This window comes from Lissotriton vulgaris, unplaced genomic scaffold, assembly GCF_964263255.1.
Source record: "Lissotriton vulgaris unplaced genomic scaffold, aLisVul1.2 SCAFFOLD_246, whole genome shotgun sequence".
Classification (NCBI taxonomy): domain Eukaryota; kingdom Metazoa; phylum Chordata; class Amphibia; order Caudata; family Salamandridae; genus Lissotriton; species Lissotriton vulgaris.
Window position 1 is genome coordinate 2,090,452 of NW_028249872.1, and position 22,257 is coordinate 2,112,708.

The following is a 22,257-nucleotide window of genomic DNA, read 5'->3' on the forward strand; positions in this document are numbered from 1 at the left end:
CTCAGAGGAAGATTCAAGAAGCATACCAACCACCTGTTGAGCAGCCATTCTACTGCTAGCCATAATGATTACTAATAAAGGTAAGTCAACAACAACAATCACTATGTAAAATAAGCAATGAACAAAATTCACCTTTATCAAAAATACCTATACACTGCAAAAAAAACACTCACTTGCCAGAAGCAGCTAAACTAACCACCACGTACTCTGCACAGAGACAGTATGGATCAACAATATCCCACTAAAAAAGAAAGAGAAAAAATAACACACGTAAGATAATGCAAAACACATCACAAAGATTTTCATGCACAAAACACTAACTAAATGCCACTATGACACCTTTTACAAAAAAAATAATTCATACATTGCAATAATACTCATTTGGAATACATACAACAAAAATGTTTTTGTAACCTAAAAAATGCAACTGCACAAAACTGCAGAACAACCACTGTTGAAACCACAAACTGGAATCGAAAGCTTTAGACTAGATTTAAAAAGAAGAAAAAAACATTAGAATCACATATACAAAAAATGCACCAGTCCAACCTGCCAAGCTAAGGGGTAGGTGGGCCTAACAGTATAACATCAATAGGGGAGCAACCCTTGCCCTTGAAGCCACCCCCACCAAGACAAAAATTAAAAAAAATTCTGGTGTCTAGTGGCTTCTGCCCCCCTTGGGGTCTGATAGGACTAAACACATACTGCCACTCTGCCACTCAGAGGGCAGAAAAGGCCACAATCATCCTCCCATAAGGGGGAACGACCCATGTCCAAGGGGCGGATCCCCAACATAAAAATAAACCCTGGTGCCCTAGTGGCCCTTCAAATAAAAACCAGCAGAACTGCCCTTCAAGGTGATACCAAAGGGGATGATGGACGGAGCACATGAACAAATCTAACACTCACCCCCAGTCAACTTATCTTGGTTTAATCCATCATCATTGTTTAGCTCAGTTCACCAACCCAGTTCAGACATGGCCATATTCAAATCAAACTGACCCTGTGCGCTTTCATTGCCCTAAGTTGGCAGACGTGGGTCCCTTGCTCACTTTGCCACTGGACTCAAGCTAACCTGGCTGATAACGGCTGATTAGCCAGTAACCGGTCCCATTATTGTTGTTTTTCTAAAGATTTGACCCCCCAGGGGGCATCCAAAGGCTTACAACATGCCTCCTAAAGGGGAGCGACCCTTGCCCAAGGGGCCACTCCCCTGCTCTTTGCCCCAGTGCATGGTTTCTATAAAACAATATTTAAATTCTGCCCCCCGGGGGGCAGACAAAGCAAAAGTAATTGCCCCCTAACGGGGAGAGACCCTTGTCCAAGGGGTCGCTCCCCAAAACAAACAAAAAACATTAGGGCTACTCAAAATGGCCCCCAAACGGAGAGTGACCCTTGCCCAAGCGGCCACTCCCCTGCTCTTTGCCCCAGTGCATGGTTTTTGTAATAAAATATTTAAAGTCTATTGCCCCCAAAAGGGGAGCGACCCTTGTCCAAGGGGTCACTTCTCAAAACAAAAAAAAACAATAGGGCTGCACAAAATGGCTCCCAAAAAGAGAGTGACCCTTGCCTTAAGGGGCCAATACCCTGTTCATTGCCCCAGTCGGACAATAATTCAAAAAATAAAGAAGTTCTGCCCCCCCCGGAGGGCAGACAAAGTGAAAGAAATTGCCCCCAAAAGGGGGAGCAACCCTTGCCCAAGGGGCCGCTTCCCGAACGCACAAACACTGCCAATTAAAAAAAAAAAATCCCTGGTGTCTAGTGGCCATTCCTGTTGCACGATCGCATGATCGTGCAGCAGGAATGCTCTAAAGAGGCATTGAGGGAAAGGAAAACCCTTTCCTTTCCTCCATTGCCTCTTTAGTTTAAATCCCCCCTGCCCCCAAACGTACCTATTTCTCCTCCGACACGCAGGAAGCAAATGGCTTCCTGAGCGTCAGAGGAGAAAGGGAAACTCCAATCACGTCGGCGTGCCTGGCGCACTGACGTCATTGATGACGCGTGCGGGGGGTGGGGGGAGGCAGGCGAAGGTCTTCCCCTGCCTTCCCCATAAAAAGTGTTAGGATCGGGCACCCACAGGGGGAGCACCAGCGATCCCCCCCTGGGTGGGTATCATGACGAGCTGAGCTCATCATGAGCACTCGAGCACTGTATGCCATGGCGAGCTCAGCTCGTCACGAGCATAAAAGGGGTTAAAGGTTTACATGGCCAAGGTGGAAGGTAATGCCTCATATTGGGCTCAGTTATGGGGTATATCTGGTTGCCAGGTCCAGCAGAGAATGTCTTCTTAAGATCCCTGTTGTCCCTCCCAAAAAGCACACCCCTGCTCCCTGTAATATGGGAAAAGGGTATGCACTTCATTTCTTCTAGGTTACAGCTACTTTTCTTTTGGCGTTGGCTCAAGTACACCCCATCTCTCACGACATACCTTGATGCATTTAGGAATATATGCTGAAGCAGATATAAGCATAGAAAAAAGTTTTTGTGCTTGTGTTTTGTTGACCCAATTTGGCTTAGAAGCCTATTGATTAGATTGTGAGGGCTGAATGTCTCTTTTTACCTGTTGGGCTCATATGTGAGATCTCAAATTCAGCAATAGGTCTCATGGGTCACTCGCTACTGCGTTTCTATATTTCAAACAATATTGTCAGTTCAAATGCTTCCTATATTCTATTGCAGCTCATGTTGCTAGACTCATAAGCATTATGATCTGTCATGGCACTTTACCGCTATAGACTTTTTGCTCAAGATAGAAACCAAAAGTTGCTGAAGGCACCCTTTGCTCAGTGTGCTGGTATGCAGAGGAGACTCTATCTCACTTATTTTTCTTCTGCCCACATATATTAGACCGAGAAAGGTCTGGCTCATTCCAATCTGCAGATTACTGAGGGTTAGGCAGTGCCCAACTGCACTTAGGGTGCTGTGCATTGACACCAAGGAATCTTTTGTGTGCGTTGTCGACAAATACCAGCACTGGAGCTGGAGTATTAGAGTCAGAGCACTGGGTTAGTAGTATATTTATGATCATTCAAGGATTGTAAATTAATTTTTATAAGGTCTTTCTAAACTCTGTATAATTGTGACTCCTTCCCGACAGCCCCTTGACCATCCTAATTATTTCCAAAATGATTTTAATGTTTTGTCTATTCTGTTAATGTATTTCAGATGTTGCACATCAGAATCTTATGGACTTGATCTTTTAGATACATTTTTAACTTTTAAACTGTTGTTAGCTTTGTACTTTTATGGTTTATTCAACCACATAAAGTATTCTGGCTGATGATGATGATGATGAAGATGATGAATGATTGTCAGTAGCATGGGCTGAAAATTCGTTCCGCTCGCAAAATTTGCAGATTTTTGTCCATTTCGCGTTCCGCGAATCGTGCAAAATTGCCAATCAATTTTTTTTGCTTGTTCACACTTAAAAAACACAATTTCGTGAGCGCTGCGTTGACTTACCTTGATTCTGAGTTTGGCGAGTGGTTTTCCTCCCGCGAACAAGATGGTCGCGCCCAAAAACGACTGCATGGGTAAGTTCACGGTAGCCGCGCTGAAAAAAAAAACAGCGAACATGCCAAAATAAAAAAAATTGCAAGTTCTCACAAATTCGCGGATTTCGCGGACCGCGAATTCGCGAGTATTCGTAGAACGCGAATTCGCAAATTTCGCCCATACTTAATTATCAGCATGTGGGCATCTCTCCTTTCTGAAAGCATCACAGTTCTTCACTACCAAAGCACCTCACTGTCCCCTCGAAAGTTTTGTTTTACATAGAAGTTCTTTAGGCTAATCTTTACAGTTACAGCAGATTGTGACACATGCAACAGTGTCTACTCTGAACAATGCTTCCAGTAATTGCACACTAGTGTAAAAGTTATCCACCTATAAAGGATGATCATTGCCAAGCCCCCATACAATTTTCTGACTAGCTCCAAAAGTGGAGGGACAAATAGGGTGGTCAATGGGAGAATCGCTACGAGTGTACACCCTGAAATTGTAGACAAATCCTGTCCTACTCTCAGAAAACATATACATCTTAATTCCATAACATTCGCTCTTGATAGGAATGTACTGGCTAAAAACTAAACTGTCAGGACCGAAGACTCATCCACAGCTATTTCTTTCCACGGAACATAGAGCTATGAAAAATGATCTACAAAGTGATCAAGGACAGGCTGAATCCTGAAGAGCTGATCACAATCAGGGTGATCTTGTGGCAATGCTGAACCTTATCAACTAAATGCAGCATCCAAAGCTGAAGCAAATACCTATCATGAGTCATGGGTGCAGGAAGTGTAGCAGTTGCCATCAAGGGACTAGTAGACCAATATGAAGACAGTTTACTTATGAATCTCATCAAAAAATGTGAACCCCATAACTTCTTCAACTCATTCAGATTTGTGGAAGTCACCAGTTAGCTCTAGAGTGGGATTTAAGTCTGGCCCTGTTGTCCCTCAAACACTGTTCAGCATTCAAATTAGTCTGGTCAGCAGTCTCATTCAAATATACACCACGCGCCAGGGTTGCCCCTGCTCCCCTATTCTCTTCTCTTTGTTTATTGATCCCCTTATCCAGAGAATATTAGAGAGCCCAAGTATCCCTCCTGTGATTTTTAACGGCCATGTTAATAAGTTACTATCGTATGCTGATGATCTGGTTGTACTCACAACGAACCCCCAGCAGGCACTTCCGGCTCTGGTACAGATGGCGAAGGCTTTTGGTGAGGGCTCTGGGTACCTCCTTAATGAATCCAAAACACAGATAATCTGTTCAAAAAATATTGTGAAATCCGATTCTAGATTTGTGGACTCAGCTGTTTATTTAAGGGTAAAAATGAATGCATCAGTTGGTAGAATAGTAGAAGAGAACTACCTCTCTTTAATCAAATCTATAGAGACCGAATTGAAAAGAATAGATGTACTGCATCTTTCTTTGGTAGGCAGGGTCAATGCTCTAAAAATGAAATGTTAATGTTCCCTAGAGTGTTGTATCTCTTTAGAGCTATACCCCTTCTTATCGACGATAAAATAATGAATCAGATGGAGTCCGTTTTTATAAGGTTTATATGGCAGTACGGCGTAGTGCTTTGCCCAGGGTTACCAGAGACCCAAGAATGAGGATTGAATCACCTACTCTGCCCAGAAACAACAAGCCCCAAAGAAGTCCTAATGTCTGAATGATGATCTTAGGTTGATATTATTTTTAATTATGAGAAAATAAGATGATGTTTATTGCTGGAGTTTTAACATTTAATGGAATGAACTTTAAAGCTGTAATGTACGGTATTATGTAAAAAAGAAAAAACTTTCTAATGCATGTTTTTTTATTCTATGTACTTTTATGCATTGATTAAAAAGACTTGAATAAAGATATTTTGATTTGATTTGAACTCCCAATAAAATGGAAAAAACAAACAAAACACATTACACATAACACAAGATAGTATAGAACATGCACAAATCAATGCAGTTTTGAAAGAGAATCATATACAAAGCAAAAGATTCAAACATTAGTACAGCAGTAAAACAAATTATACAAACAGGCCAAGGGTGCATATTAGATGAAAAAATTGCAAAATGTGTCACTTACCAACCACAAATCCACAAACTAGAGATCTGAAAAAGCTGCACCACGAACAGGCTTCACAACCAAGACAAATTAAATGATTGGCTCTACAATAAAAAAAAGAAAATTAAACACAAAAAAAGTTATACATTTTCAATCAAAGGTGCTGCTAGTATTTTCTTCAAAGGACACACGACAAAGGTAAAAAAATAAACCAATAGATGGAAGCAAAATTTACCCCAGAAAACAATCCCCTATCCCATACATAACGTTTTCCAAGTTCACTCAAGAAGTACTACCCACCCTGAGCCACAACAACTTAAAAAAGACCAAAAAACAAAAAAATATGCCCTCAAAGGGGACAACACAATACCAACATATGGGGACATTCCACTATGAAATCCCTGTTGTATAATGGGATTCCAACACCCCCAGAGGACAGATCATTCTATAAAGGCTTGTTTCTAATATGATTCTGTACCCCCACAAAGGAAATATAAGCCAGACATGACTTTTATACTGCAAGGGTGGCAGAATATAAAATATAAAAAGAAACAAAGGCCTGCATGTGGGGTGACCCTTCTACACACTATAACTGGTGTCCAGTGGGCTTATTACCATAATGTATGGTGGGCTTCCGCCAACCATGATGGAAGAACGGCCTAAACATGATTGATTTGCCTTTACAGGGGGAGGGATAGAATACAAACAAAAATCCCCAAAGGAGAGCAACCCTTGCCCACAGGGCCGCTCCCCATATTAATTGCAAAAATGAAATTTCTGGGGTCTAGTCAATTTTGATTCTCCCTGGGGGGGCAAATCAGCTGAAAAAGAAAGGCCTAACTAGCCCGTGGGAGAGATGTAACATAGGCATAATATTTGCCCATAAGCAGAGTGACTCTTGCCCAAGGAACCACTACCCCCAGCTAAAAATAAACCCCCATTGGTCTGGCAGATTCAATTTCTTGCTCCACAATCGCAGACCCACCCGCAACCATAGAGCAGAAATGCTCTACAGACAGACACGGCAGGAAATGAAACACTCGCTCCTTTCCCCCTATGTAGGTCTGCCTAGTAAACTCCTCTCTCCCGAGAAGGACTTACCTAAAAGTAGTCCTCTCTTCAAAAATGTGCAGAAAGAACTTCAAATCCAGCATGTCCCCGACACCATCTTATGATGCTGGTGCTCCATGCATGCACTGACATCATCAGAATGCTGAAGCGCGATGTGAGTGCTGCTGATACCCCCAATGTGGGCATGTCATGGGGTGGCGTGGGGGTACCCCCAGTGTTCTCCATATGGGTGGGTACCAGGAGAGCCTGGATTCCTCCTCAGCACACAAGTACTGTGGCTGAGGATGGCTCCAGACCTTTGTGAGATCCCCTTCATCTCTTCTCCCTCCAAGAACTTGTTAGCTGACTGTTACATACACAAATTAAATTGTAAAACTACTTCAAGAGCTCCCTCCTTCATTTGATTAAGATTTTAATTATTTTTGGCATTCACAAATACTTTCAGAGTAATCCAGAAAGTGATTGTCACACTATTGCTAATATCAATGTAGAAATCCCATCTTTGAAAGAGAAATTGTGCATATACATTCATCAGAAAAATCCTGAGGAAGGGAAAGCGTACTTTCTCATTTTTTCATTTACTCTATGCAAAAAATATTTTTTCTAGGGCAAAAACACTTTCTCAATTTTGGGGTTGTTGCGTGCAGATTCACACTTTGCAAATGGATTTGCATCTGCCCTTGACAGATGTGTATCTCCACCATTTACCAGGTGGCTATGGATCAGCAAAATCTTGTCAACCCCTTCAAACAAGAATGTTTACTCTGAAGAAATTCTAATTTCTAAATTATTTTTACACTTCAGAAGGGTCTTTATATGTAAACTACACCTACATATGCAAATAGGTCTGTATATTGACAGCAACGTTCCTCCTCCTTTGGATGCTAGGTCTCTTAGTATTGTCTTTTAACCTGTTGTCCTCTGACCTCCTGGCTAATATGGCATGTGCTCTGTGTTTCTTCCCTATGAAGACTCTGACTCTGGTACATCAAGTGCCCTTTATTATTTCTTCTCTGTTTCACTGATGTTATCTCATCCGCCCCACACCTCTTCCTTTCTGGATCTCTCACACTAACATTATCACATCTCCCCTGGCTCTCTGGTCATTGGATACCTCACACTGAGTTATCACATCTTCGTCACACCTCATTATCTCTGGACACTCAAACTGATGTTATCACATCTGCCCTGCATTTCTTAATCCCTGGATCCCTCACACGGATGCAATTACATGCTCCTGCATCTTTCACTCCCTGAATCCCTCCCACTGAACCTATGGTATCAGCCCCTTATTTCTTTCTTCTCTGATCTCTCACATGTCAAACTATACAAATTATTTCTCAGTCTGCAGGATGTGTGATAATGACGCATGTCCCCTTTGTTTCTTCCCCTCCATCTCTTCCTCTCCAGATCCCAACCTCTGTGTGCAGTGAGAGCTGTCCTCCTGGATCCAGGAAGGTCCCTCTAGAAGGGAAACCTATCTGTTGCTATGACTGTGCTCTCTGCCCAGAAGGAGAGATTACCAACAAGAGCGGTAGGTGATAAAGCTTTGCGTGACAACCAATGATCCTTTTCAAATGAGAAGATGTTCAATTTCCTCATGAGTGTTAGTTACCTTGGAAAATAACCCTCTTCATTTTAAATATGAACTTTACATATGTTCAATATGTCAGTCACATGGAAATAAAATTATTACAACAGAATGATAATATAATTTTAGGATCTGCCAAAAATAGAATCAGTCCATGGTCATCAATTAAACCACACCTTTCTTTCTTTTATTCACTCTCCCTCTCCATTCTCCCAACCCAATAAAAATAATAATCAACCCTTTTTTAAAGAGCAAACAATTACCCGTAAGGGTCTCTAGGCGCTGGGGACCGTCGGGAAGATTAAGCAAGCTATTGCCCAGAGTCACCTGGTGCTGGGCTAATCTGCCGCTGGTGCGGGGGATCGAACCCTGATCCCCAGATTCCACCATCAGTCGCCCTGGCCGCAGTGCCACACCTCTCTCAATGATGGCTTTGAGGTGCGGCCACTGGTACAGTGGAACTAGGTGCCAATGTCAAGGAAGTGCCCTCTGCATGGCAGACTGAACTGAGATAAGAGGATCCTGTAGAGATATTTGTGTTGGCAGCATTTTAAGGGGGTATTTACACCAGAATGACAACTGTGGTAGTCCATGCACTTGAGGGAGTGATCTCAGATTTGTCTATCACAGTTTTGACTCATGATATAGTAGCATAGAGGGTTAATGTTCCTGCTGCAATGCACAACATGTGACATGCAGATCACAGATTAGTGTTTTATGTAGATAGCTTTCTGTGTTATCGTTTTTATCACATAGATCCTTCTGTACTTGAAGTTCAGAAGTGACAATCCTTCAGATTTAACGCAATGAGCTATGAACTGGCCTCAACATCTTGCAAGCAAATTGAAAGGCAGAAGTTTAGAACATTATTGTTTTTCTTCTCAATCTTTTGTTATTCCAGGATTGCTGAAAAAGCCACCTTTGGGGTGCAATGCGATTTTATTAGCTTGAATCCTCGATCATGTGTTACATTTATGGGCAGATTTAAAATGACTTTGTGCCTGGTTTGCTTCAGAAAAGTTATGCAAACCTGGTGCAAAGTATTGTTTTGGGGCTTACCAGGGGTGGCAGATTGACCTTCCCCTGCACTCTCAGATAGATTTTGGCTTCCTTTTCCTAACATTGGTATCAAGGGATTGACATAAACAAATTACGCATCCATGAAACAGACATAAAGTTTAAAGAACCTTTCAAACTTTACATATGTACTGCACAGTACGACTCACACACAAAGTGGTAAAGGGTTGCACTTTGTCAAATATAGAATTTTGTGCTGGAAGATCATGCGTCCAGTATAAAACCTAAGTTTGAAATCACCTGAACTCCATCGCAAAATGATGCAAGTGTGTGTGCATTGGTGCAAGGCAGCCTAAAGTATGCAAACACTGGAGGAGAGAGCAACAGCATCATATCTTATTGCCCCTTCATTTCTCCATAGCCAGCACTGTAAAATGTAAAGCCTACCTGTGAGAAAGTCATCCTTTTTGCCCCGATCAGCCCCATTGTTTTATTAATACTCTGTTTGTGCCCTTGTCCATGCTAACCAGATCCAGGGCCAGTAGTCTGTGTCACCCCTAGGAGCCCCAGGGGTAGGGTGCCTTGCAACTATAAACAGGAACATTATATAGGAGATGTTTTCTATGCCCAGGTGTAAGAAAAACTGCATAGTTTCCCATCGTAGCACATGGGCTCCAAATAAATTATAACTATTGTTAGAAGCCAGCTAAAAATGTACTTAAAATATTAAAATGATTATTAGAATAAATCCAACTTGCCATGGTTAGATTTATTATAACTATCACAGAACATTAAGTTATAGAACTATGTTTTATGATATAATAACAAGTCAGCCTTCCAGCAGTCTCTCCTGATTGGCCAGCCTTTGACAGGCTGGTCCACATTGCTGTGATGAGGTGTGAAGTAACCTGAGCTGGGACAAAGGGCATCCGGTAGGAGGAGATCTGCAAGCTGCAGGGTGGGCGTGGAGTAGCTACATTGGTCTTTAAAACGGGAATGATAGTTAGGACAGGGCACAAGCTCACACTCACTTCCTGAACCCCAAGCCAGACAGGAGCCCCAAATAATTGAATTAGCAGAGCGGCTGGAAGGGAAGTGCTAATGAAACTTAGCCATGCCTGTGGTTTGGCTTAGCCAGATCTTAACCTCCAGAGACAATTCTCCATTTTGGATTTTTAAGAAATAGTGTTTCTGGGACAAGAATATGCCACACATTGGAGGAAGTGATCATACAGGAGGGTGGCACCCTGCTCCTCATTGATCAGGAGATCCCTCATGCGTATCACCCATGAACACTGGATAAGTATGGGAGGGTTGCCCAGCAACTTAGATCCCTGATTGAAACTTCAAGAAGAAGAAGGACTGACCCTCTGGAAGTCTGGCCTGCACCAAGAGGACTGAACTCTGAATGACTGCACCTGCTGCACACTTTTGGAACTATAGATTTAAGGTCTTTGCCTTGCTTTAAAAAGAGAAGGGGTGGACTCCCTGAAAGCAATAGTTTAAAAGAGATCCACGTGCATCATCTCCAGCAAGAAGAAACCAGCTGACAACCTTCAGCTGGACTTTAGAGGATTTGGCCAAGTTCATTGTGGGACACAGAATAACAACATCCCATGGAGCAACTCAGAGCTTCTGGAACCTTGGATTGGTGCATCTACACTTCAGTACCCCAAAAGTTCATTCTGGAAACATTTCCAGAAGTTTGGAAAAGATTAGAACATTTTTGGTAAAAATCACCATGATGGTGACCCATCCATCGACGGGACTCAAGCCGGAGATGTTGAATTACAACCTGGCCTGATAGTCACAATTGCCCCGCTGAAGCTCTGCCATTGTTTTTTATTGCTGAGAAGACTTCATTAACTTGAAACCCGGCCTGACAAGGTTCCTTGCTTGACGTCAAGAGAGAAGCTAAATAAAAGTGACGTAGTCAGAAGGTAACAACTTGACAGGGCCTACTGCTAAGTGGTAGTCCTGAAGCTTTGACTTTGCTCCGGTTAAGCTCAACCAGAAGTCCCAAAGTGGCGCTTTTAGCTTTTAGGCATTAGAAAGTCTTTATTATTTAAAAATCAATGTCTCTGTTTCCCTAATTGGGTTTTTGTTGTTTTGGTGTCATTTTAATCATAAAATGATTTCCTATTTTTATAAATTGGTGTTGGGTTTTCCTTGTGTGTTGTCTCTTACTTATTCTTTTTGAGAACAACAAGGACCCCCTGATTGACCAATTGTTACAATTCCTAGGCCAGGGATATAAACATGTGAAATAACAAACTAGGCACTTTAGACACATTCCTTTTTGCTTGTCATAATTAATAATAGGGAACAGGAAAAGACCAATGACATATACAAAATCTCAGTTTTTTATTAATTCAGTCAATAACATATTATTTAAAAAGATGTCTAACTCAGAGACCAAAAGTCAATACATCAAAGATTAACAAAAATTATCATACATTTTAACAAACAATATTAAAAAGGAAGAAGACAATTTATTCAAAATAAAAAGACAATCCAGTGGCACAGCAATATTATCGACGCGCGTTTCGGCGACCAGCGCCTTCTTCAGGAGTAGCCACGTATTACCTATAAAAATACAAGACAATACATATAATAGATACTTATTGATATATTTATACAGACATTACAGTGATTAAAATACATAAACAATATATCACAACCCCATTTAAAACTTCCAACATTTCATAAAGACATTGACATTTATGAACCTCTAATTTTTGACAAGCTGCAAAGGACCAATCCTATAATTTCATTGGTTCTATGTGGTCAGAAAGTAAACCAGCTGGCCATTCTTGCTGGCCTCCATCAATCAACCAATCAATCAGCTTGTCAAAAAATTAAATGAGTCAGTGTTGGGTGGAAGGAATTCCTCCTGACATTAAAATAAGGCCCCATGTAGTAAATTTACATTTGAAAATTGTTAAAAGCCAAAATGAATACATTTACTACAAAGTGTAAGAGTACATTTCAATGTGTGCATTTTCTCATTTGTGAATTTCCTAGATTTGGTTATTCACCATTTCCAAATGTAATATTAATACATAATACTTTTTTAATAGCATTAAAGAAAAGAAATAACCTAGCAATTGTATTTTCAGTTACTAATAATTCATTGATCAGAAACGCATTCCTGTCCAATTCGGCTCCGACTGTCTTGGTTTCTACGAATGCCGGTCTGAACCAAGTTGCAAAGATCAAGTCCGAATGGTTACCTTCTAGCGTAATTGATAAGTAGGACATTTTTCCAAGTCTGGCTGAGCATTCCCTTGAGCCCCCATAGTCACTTTCATTCTCTTCTGAGTCCTTCCTCAAGGCCTCCTTTTTGTTGCTTGGCCCCCAAAATCTGCAGCTCTGGATGTCCACAACCACATTCACTCATTCCGTCTCTGCCTGGGATCTTATTGGAGCCAACGCTTCTCCCCAAGGTCTTCTCTGCCTCAGTTTTTGCCTCCACAAGTTTTGATTAGTAGATTGTTTGCCTCGATCAGGGAGGTGGTAGCAACCCCACTCCCAGGCATCCGCAATCATGCACAAAAAGAGTATTTACGGTTGTGTGGAGGTGTTGCTTTACCCCACAGAAAGTGTTTTGTTGTTTTTGGATGGCATTGGCATAGTTGGGATAAATATTCACTTTGGCATCATCCATTTGCCAGGGTCTGTGTGTCCGTGCCAAATGCAGGATACGCTCCTTGTTGTGGAAGTTGTACGGCAATGCCACTATTGATTGAGATGGTTTGGCTTGTTTACTCATCAGCATTTTGGCTGCTTTGCCTTTGAGAACCTCCTTGGGGAGACAGTCGTCCAGAAACATGCATGGCTCCTACTTTAACTCTGGGGTTCCCAATCTACTCACATTGTTCTGTCTTGGACGTCCTTCTGCGTCTTCGTCATTTACCTAAAGTTGGGCAACTGTTTGGAGAAGGGCCTGGAATTCTGCATCGCTGCCCTTAATCTGGGGCCCCAGATCTCCCCGGATTTGTTCTGTTTCAACCACTCTCTCCACTCGTTTCTTGTTGTCTGTCCTCAGGAGACCAAGATCCCAGGCAAATGCGTTCTTCTTGTTTTCTGGCGCTAGTTTGGTATTCTTAATTGCTGGATAGTGGCTGTGTGATTCTTTAGTCCATTCTCTAGTGGAATACATCCATACCTGCTGTATGGGAGTCTCAGAGGGTCTGACATGGGACCCATATTCCGTGGCTTTGGGGCGACTGCCTCCCTAGGTCTCAGGGGCATCCCTTGGTCATCCATCATTCAGGGTGGGTTGCAGTGTGAGGTCTGATGTCTGGTCAGACTCCGTCTTCAGGGCCACCTTACACAAGGGAAGATTGGGTCTTCTGCCCCAGGGCCTTCCTTCTTGGCCCCCAATGGGGCCAACCATGTAGCTGCAATGTTTCCAGTGCACACCCCAAAAGGACATCAACCCACTGCCCCTCTCAAAGTCACAAGCACCCTCCACCTACCTCCTATCTCCACAGCCCGTCACTGCATCAGTCTCAGCTCCAGCTCTCATGATACCCAGTGTCTCCCCTCTTTTGCAACTCACCTCCTGCTCACAGGCAAGAGGGACAATTGTGCTTCAGGGGAGCTGCTCTGCGCTTCAACCAGGTCCTTCAGTGCCCCCATGTAGACACCACCTGAGCGGGCCTCTTCACACTGCTGATAGGTACCTCTTTATGGTCGTTGTTTCTTGTCAACCTCTCTAGAGGTCATTCTTCAGCCGGCCGCACTACAGGGGGGACCTTCCCTGGCTTCCCAGAGTCTACTGGGCTCCAGTTGGTTCCTTCAATGGCCTCCTGTGGTCTTCATCAAATCATGGGCCCCACAGACCCTCAAGACACCTGGATGTTGTGCTGTTTACTCAGTCAGAGCCCCAAATCTCAGGGTCCCCCCAGCCTCCACTGTCCTGCTAGACCAATCAGGGTTCTTTAAGTGGCACAGGCACCCAGCCGGCCCCCACACTTTGTACATTGGTCACCACCTTTTGTCTTGGCCTCTCTCCTGGCTATTTTGGATCCTGCTTTTGCCTGTTTCAGCGCCCCCTCCACTGTGCTTACAGATGCCTGCTACTCTGGGGGCACATTGTGGAGGGGGGCTGGTATATCCAGGATGAAGGGCCAGGCCATGAACAGAGCTCCTCAAAATGCCTCCTTCCTGACTGCCATCTTAGCCATGCCCCCATTTGCAACTGTTTTGTCACCATTAGGGCAGTAGTAACCTTAGGCATCTCATTTGTGAATAACAATGGTCTTATTTATTTGTCGTTTGTTGCTGGTATTAGCATATTCTTTAATAAACTCCTCCTTACCTCATCCTAAACCCCTCTTTGCTCCTCCCTAAACTCCTCAATTTACCTGCAGCTATTCCCTATTTTTGCACCGCTCCCAGATTCCCTTTTACAATAAATACAAAGGGCCCAATTCTGATGTCGGTCAGGCCAAAGTATTGTATTGTATTGTAGCATACTTGTATAACGCAACCTGTCACCACCAAGGGCATCCTGGCGCTTTGACCCATGATCCAGCGAAAACAGTAGCTCAACCTATCCTGGGAAAAAGGTGAGTTTTCAAAGCCTTTCTAAAGGCTAAAAGATCTTCAAGGCTTCTCAAGGATATTAGCAGAGAGTTCCAGAGTTTGGCCGCCGCTACTCTGAATGAGCGTCCGCCCATCCTCACTCTCTGGATGCGCGGAACTACCAATAGCCTGGACGACGAAGAGCGTAAAGCTCGAGATGGACAATACCAGGCAAACATTCGCCGCAAAGGAATTGGGCCCAGGCCATGAATAGCCCTGAACAGGATACACGCTGCTTTGTAGCGCACCCGCAGATGGACCGGCAGCCAATGAAGTTCTCGCAGCGCTGCCGTGGAAGAACTGTGGTAGGGGCGAGAGAGGGCAAGTTTGGCAGCAATGTTCTGTACCCTTTGCAGTTTGCCCAGAAGTGTTACCGGGGCCTCCAGAAGCAGTGCGTTACAATAGTCAAGTCGACTTAGGATGGTACAACGCACTACTTCTGGTCTGGCTTGCTCAGGGAGGAGGGGTAGAACCTTACGCAGCATACGGATCAGCATCATACATGTGGAGGTGGTCTTATTTACATGTAGATCCAGCTGCAGGTTAGGCCCAAAAATAACGCCCAGATTGCGCGCCGATTGTGCGGCTGACACCGTCTCTGAAAAGGACGGAGGCCAAAAGTCAGCAGGAAGATCTCGAGGAACTCGATCGGTGGAGCAGTGCAAGACCTCTGTCTTGGTTCCGTTGAACTGTAGCGAGTTCAAACTGAGCCATTCCGCTGTCGCCTGCATGCACCGGTGAAAAGTCTCCAATGTGACTGCATCCTGTCCCTCCAGAGAAAAGACCAGCTGGGTATCATCCGCATAATTAAATGCGGAGATACCAAAGGATTTAATGAGCTGGACTAGAGGGCGGAGGTAGATATTAAAGAGTATGGGGCTGATGGCTGAACCCTGGGGTACACCTTGTCCCACTCTCCGCTCCTCTGAACTGAAGGGGGGTAGCAAAACCCGTTGCTGACGGCAGTCCAAGTAGGAGATTAACCAATCCCTAGCCCTGTCTTTGACCCCGCATTCTTCCAGCCTAGAGATCAAGGTGGGATGGCTGACCGTGTCGAACGCGGCCGACATGTCGAGCAGCACCAAAAATGCTGCCCGCCCACTGTCGACTCGCGCCCGCAGATTGTCTAGCACGGTCACCAGCGCAGATTCCGTCCCATGCGCTGGGCGAAAGCCAAATTGCATCTCATCCAACCAGATGTTCCCTTCTAAAAAGCCGGACAGAGTGCGGGTGACCAGTTTCTCCATGATTTTAACCGGAAAAGGGAGCAGGGAAATTGGCCGGTAGTTAGATAAGCACGCAGGGTCGAGCGTAGGTTTTTTTAACAGCGGAGATACCACTGCCTTCTTCCAGCAACTCGGTACAATACCTGTCTCAAATGACTGGCAGCAGATGGCATGCAAGGGCTGGAAGAGATCCTCTTGAAACACCTTCCATAGTTTTGGAGGAAGAGGATCCAGAGGCAAACCAGATGAAATCGTAAGGGCTAAGTCTCCAAACTCCTTCAGAGAAGGAAGGGGAAAGCTACTCAGCTGGGGTCGACTGGCTTCACTCGCCGGAGCTCCCAAGCTGAGAGCTGGATCCAAGGAAGAAGGAAAGGGACTACTCTGCTGGGGTCGACTGGCCACAGACGCCGGAGCTCCCAAGCAGAAAGCCTGATCCAGAAAGGAAGGGGGAGAGCTACTCCGCTGGGGTCGACTGGCCACCATCGCCGGAGCTCCCAAGCAGAGAGCCGGAGCCACAGAAGAAGGAGTGAGACTGCTCGACTGGGATCGACTGGCCACAATCGCCAGAGCTCCCAGACAGAGAGCCGGATCCGGAGAGGAAAGGAAAGAGCTACTCAACTGGGGTCGACTGGCGACAATCGCCGGAGCTCCCAAGCCGAGAGCCAGATCCAGGACAGGGGAGAAAAAGCTACTCGGCTGGGGTCGACTGGCCACAATCGCCGGAGCTCCCAAGCCGAGGGCCTGATCCAAGAGAGGTGAAGGAAAGCTACTCAGCTGGGGTCGACTGGCTTCCGTCGCCGGAGCTCCCAAGTTGGGGGGCTGCTCATCTAGTCGGAGTCGACTAGAGGGCGAGGCCGGAGCTTCCTGACAGTGGTGAGTGACCCTCTGCAGGGGTCGACTGGCCACCTCCTCCGAAGCTCCCTCCTCAGTGGTGGAATTCCGTGGATCCTGCAGACCTGTTAAAATTTTACGGATTTTTTCCTCAAAGGCGTCCGCAAGTGAATCACAAAGAGCTTGCGATGAAGGGACTGCACTAGCCACACACGTGGGGTGGGCAAGGTCCTTAACGATTTTAAATAGGGCCTGTGCCTTGTTTTGGGCCTGATTCAAAGTAAATTCAAGAAAGGTCGCTTTCGCCTTCTTGATTTGAGCTTTGTATTTTTGCATGGCAGACCTAAATGCAATTTTCTCAGAGTCTAGGTACTGTTTCCTCCAGACCCTTTCTGCGCATTTACAGTCAAGTTTAAGCTGGCGTAGTTCACTCGTGTACCAAGGGCTGGCTCGGTTCACCCTCCCCCGAGACTTCCGAAGGGGTGCCAACTTATCCAGCGAGCTCGATATGGACTGGCAGAAGAGAGTATAACTTTCTTCGGCTGTGTTGCCAAGCTTAAAATCCTCACCTAAAATGTTCGGCAATGGAGAGGTTTTGAGGATTCGGGACCAAGGTCTCTCTAGCTTAGCTAGGGGTAGTCCAGCCTTTCGCGAAGTAGGGTCCTCCGGACAGAGGGAAAACCTAATCAAAGAGTGATCCGTCCAAAACTGGCACTTGATGTCAACTAATGATACCCACTGAGGGTCCGTGAACACCAAGTCCAGAATATGGCCTTTCCGATGCGTGGAAGCGTTCACCAGCTGTACTAAGTTGATATCTGTACAAGCTTGGCTGAGGGAGAAAAATTCATTATCCAGCGAACTGCCTGCCCACAGATTAAAGTCTCCGAGAACCAATAGCTTGGAGTGGGAGCTAGCAAGTTCGTAAATCAAGTCGATGAGAAGAGATATAGAAGGTGCCGGTCCCGGGGGACGATAGCAGAGGACACCCGAGCAGCAGATCAGCTCCTGCTGTTTGACAGTGAAGCCCATCAATTCGAATCCCGGTACCTCTCGAATCTTCAACTGACATCAGTTGGGGACTGGAACCGAATGACCTCCCGTCTTCGGTTCCAGCCCCGCAAGTAGGGTCGGTCACAATCCTGTTATTTACAATGGGAGCATGTATTCTGAACGGAATGCATGCTTTCATTGAAAAGAGCAGAGGTGCAGTTCATCCCTGCACCCAGAGGCAGGCACCTCAAAGTGCCTGTCAACGGGTGCAGGGATCAACAGAGGATCACGATAAGTGCCCTCTAGGCTACCATTTGGCGGCCTTGCACCCATGGGAGCCCTGCTGGGGGCCCCCCAAAGTTAGATTCCCAAATCCTTTCTGTGTCAAAATGGCCATCACAGAAAGGCTGTGGGAATTGGCCATCGTAATCCCTCGGCCGGAAAGAGCCAGCCGAGGGATTACTGAAGTCTTCCGAATGGCAAACGAGCTCTCTGAGTCCATCAGAGGCCATTCGGAAATTCGATTTAGATTCCCTTCAGACCAACCCTATCAGCATGGATCGGTTGGAAAAGAATCCAACCAGCCGATTAAGATGTGGTCTGAAGAACTCCAACCGACGGTCGGAGCCGTTTCAGTATGCATCGTAATCGGGCCCTTAGTAGGAAACACATGCATGTAAAATATACAACAGCTGGTGGTGGAGATTTTGAACGGAAGGTTTTTGACCTGCAATATGTAGGAAAGAAGGAATACTACAGTAGTACTACTTTAAGTACTACACAGTGCAGTTTATGAAATAGACCCCTTGAGTGCCCTTCTCTGAATGTAAATGGGAGCATCATGCTTGAAGAAGGCAGAAGGAGGGCGAGTACGGCCTGTACAAATTCTTTGCCCCAGGATATTCAGGATGATGCCCCTTTTCTACCACACATACTCAGGGCACAGACCTAATGTTCTCCATTACGGTACTGTACCTTGCACACTCAGGGCTCACACATCATTTCTTTCAGTAGAGTAAAACATCTCACTCACTCAGGCCACAGATCTCAGTTTCTGCAGTACTCTACACTACTGTAGACCCTCAGGCATCGAACAGTACAGTACATTGTACACTGATTGCACAGATGTTATTGTCTGCAGCACAGTATGGTACCCTGCAGACTCAGGGACAGATCTTACTTTCTGCAACACAGCGCTTTACCGTGCACACTCAGGCCACATGTATTCAGTTTACAGGTCAAAGAGGAGAGCTCCTACGTTGCAGACATGTAACTGGATGGTCATTTATGGAGCATCTTAAATGGCAATCAAAGACCTCTTTGCATATGTGGTCCGGCTGCATTAAACTTCCGGTCTAAAGAACTTTAGATCTAAATTTAGGGACATATTTACAATGCCACTGTGTGGCTTTTCATGGCCTTGTAAATATGCATTAAGGCAATGCCTTACTCTGCCTGCAACAGACGTTCCATGGGTGTTATTGTGGGTGTTCCCACGCAACACCCATGGGCTTTGACACTGCCTCAGATTTACAACATAGCGTAAATCTGGGTCAGTGTCAAAGCTGATGCCTTCCCAAAGTTGACGTAACAAGGAGAAATGTGTTCATTCCTTATTTTATTATTTTTCCCTCTATCCATGTGTGGTGCATTCCGAAGCATACACAGAATGAGAACAATGTACCCTTTGATGTCCCTTCCTGCTCAAAAATGATCATGCCCACGACATAGACTCCCTTACACCATTGTGAAAGGGTGCATGCAGTGGCGCTCAGCTGCAGTTTGTGTGCCAGCGCTGACAGAAAGGACAGGAATGTGCTATATCTTATAGACACGGTGCATTCTTCCCCTTATCTTTTGCTGTAGAGCAGCACAGACAGAAGGCTTGTGGCGCTGCCCTATGCAAAAAAAAAAAAAATTAAACATGTGCCTCAGACTTAAGGTCTTACCTTTGAATTCAGATGTAGAGTTAGACTTCAGGTCTAAATGTAGAATTGAGGTCTGCACGTTGATGTCAGGTCTAAAGATAGACTTTAGATCTAAACTTGAACGTCAGATCTTAAATTATCAGAAGAACATTTTGAGGGTGTGATAATTATCTCACAACTCATCATTCTGATCCCAAACATGTGCTTGCACAGGGATCGTAATTCACACCTACACATGCAAGTAGAGTCTAAATGAGAGTAGTGGACTCTCGAATCTGAGGTCAAAGCAGCCCAGCTGAGCAAGATTCCTTCCTCTCTGTAACACTCACCGAAGGCGTTCCCAGACCTGAGGAGGTCTGACAGCAACAGAAGAACAATAAGAATAGCACAAGTCAGTCAAATTACAATGCTGATATGGTTTTGAAAGTCCACTTGTGTTTCAGAAGACAACATTCTGGCAAAAAATCTATGGATTGCAAGTGTACAGTTCCTCACAGTCTAAATACTAGTTTGTTGTTTACATTATGATATTTATCTATGTTTATATATTTATAGTTTAGAATTTGACAGTGGAAACCTTAATTAGAGAACAAAAGAGCTGTGCATGGAGGTATTATGGTTATACTGCAGAGGAGGGGTCATGATGTCAATGAGGCGTATGTAAGATCAGGAGATTAGATTTCAACATTGAGAGATTCACATAATGTAGCATAAGGGGCTGCATGTCCAACCCAGCATCACCAGGGTAAATTCAATAAGGAGACTTTTTCCAAGCAGGGGCCAGACGCTTACGTTACAGGTGCTGCTAGATGATCCCTTCTCTAAGGATGTTCTTTTATTAGCTGAGGACATGCCTCGGTGAAAAGGAGCATCTTCCTGTTGCCCATGTGCATGACCCATTGCAGACTAATACATACATGTATGTAGACAGGATGAGTGTATCCACCCCCTACAGCAAATCACTTCAAGAATATGTTGGTACTACTCCTAGGTTTGTGATGGCACTCAAGCGCAGTATGGTGACTCCTGCAAGCTGGCAGTTGTGCCCATGTCTGTCCTTCTGGACACCTCAATGGAGATGCCAGGTCAATATCGGTTTTTAATAATGGCTTTCCAAGGCCCCTTGCGCATGTTCTACAGACAGTACACCGGCAAACAGGTACACATCTAGCCGTAGGACAGATCTGAATAACTATAATGTGTCACATTCCACTCAACTCTCCCAACTTGAAAGCATCTTCTGTAATACTGAACAATTTTCTTTTTCTGCAGATATGGCAAACTGCTTAGCATGCCCTGAAGATCAGTGGTCCAATCAGAAGAGAGATGCCTGCATTCCACGGGTGATAGAGTTCCTGGCCTATGAGGATCAGCTGGGAGTTGCCTTATCCTCCATTACAAGTTTCTTCTCCCTCCTCACTGCTGGAGTGCTGGGAATCTTTATTAAATACCGGAACACACCTCTGGTTAAAGCCAATAACAGGGATCTCAGCTACATCCTCCTCGTCTCCCTCCTGCTGTCCTTCCTCTGCTGTCTTCTGTTTATTGGACGTCCTTCAAAGACTTCCTGCCTCCTCCGGCAAACTACCTTTGGGATAATTTTCACTATTGCTGTTTCTTCAGTTTTAGCCAAAACGATCACAGTGATCATCGCCTTCAACGCCACAAAGCCGGGTAGCAAGCTGAGGAAGTGGGTGGACCCACGCGTTTCTAGCTTTTTGGTGCTCTTCTGCTCACTGGGGGAGGTGGTGATCTGTGTTGTGTGGCTCCTCAGCTCTGCTCCATTCCCAGACATTGACACCAGATCAGAAACTGGGAAGATGATCTTACAGTGCAACGAGGGCTCTGATGTTGCCTTCTACGCTGCGGTTGGTTATATGGGATTCTTGGCTCTTCTGAGTTTTGTTGTCGCCTCCATAGCAAGAAAGTTGCCAGCTACTTTCAACGAGGCCCAGTTTATCACCTTCAGCATGCTGGTGTTCTGCAGCGTCTGGGTCTCCTTCATCCCAGCGTACCTAAGCACCAAGGGCAGGTACATGGTGGCCGTGGAGATCTTTGCCATCCTGACCTCCAGTGCTGGACTGCTGGGCTGTATCTTCATCCCCAAAGTCTACATCATCCTCCTTAGGCCTGAGCTCAACACCAAGGAATATCTATTGGGGAGACAAGGAACCCCCTGAGACCTACAGGACTGGGATAGTTGTATCTCACAATACTGAGTGACAGATTATCGTTCTGCAACAATATCAAGTGCAGATCATTGGATAGCACTATATCGTCAAGTTAGGCACATATAAGCGTGTATTTAGATTTACTATTCTTAACTTCACATCTATGGGCCTAATTTTGATGGCGGACAGACTCATGTGCAACGCATCCCTGTGCTACGTGGCAGGCACAATGCAGTGCCAGTCACTTTGTACCGGGATCTATTTGG

The 22,257-nt window shown here is 44.9% G+C and overlaps 1 protein-coding gene across 1 annotated transcript in view; it reads left to right on the forward strand.

Annotated features, from left to right (window-relative positions):
• LOC147663464 (vomeronasal type-2 receptor 26-like) overlaps positions 1-22,000 on the forward strand; it is a 473,894-nt gene extending 451,894 nt beyond the window's left edge. The window contains exons 3-4 of the mRNA XM_086950433.1: positions 8,053-8,176; positions 21,093-22,000. Of these exons, the coding sequence (XP_086806559.1) occupies positions 8,053-8,176; positions 21,093-22,000 (1,032 nt within the window). The remainder of the gene's footprint in view (positions 1-8,052; positions 8,177-21,092) is intronic.
• The last annotated feature ends 257 nt before the right edge of the window (positions 22,001-22,257 follow it).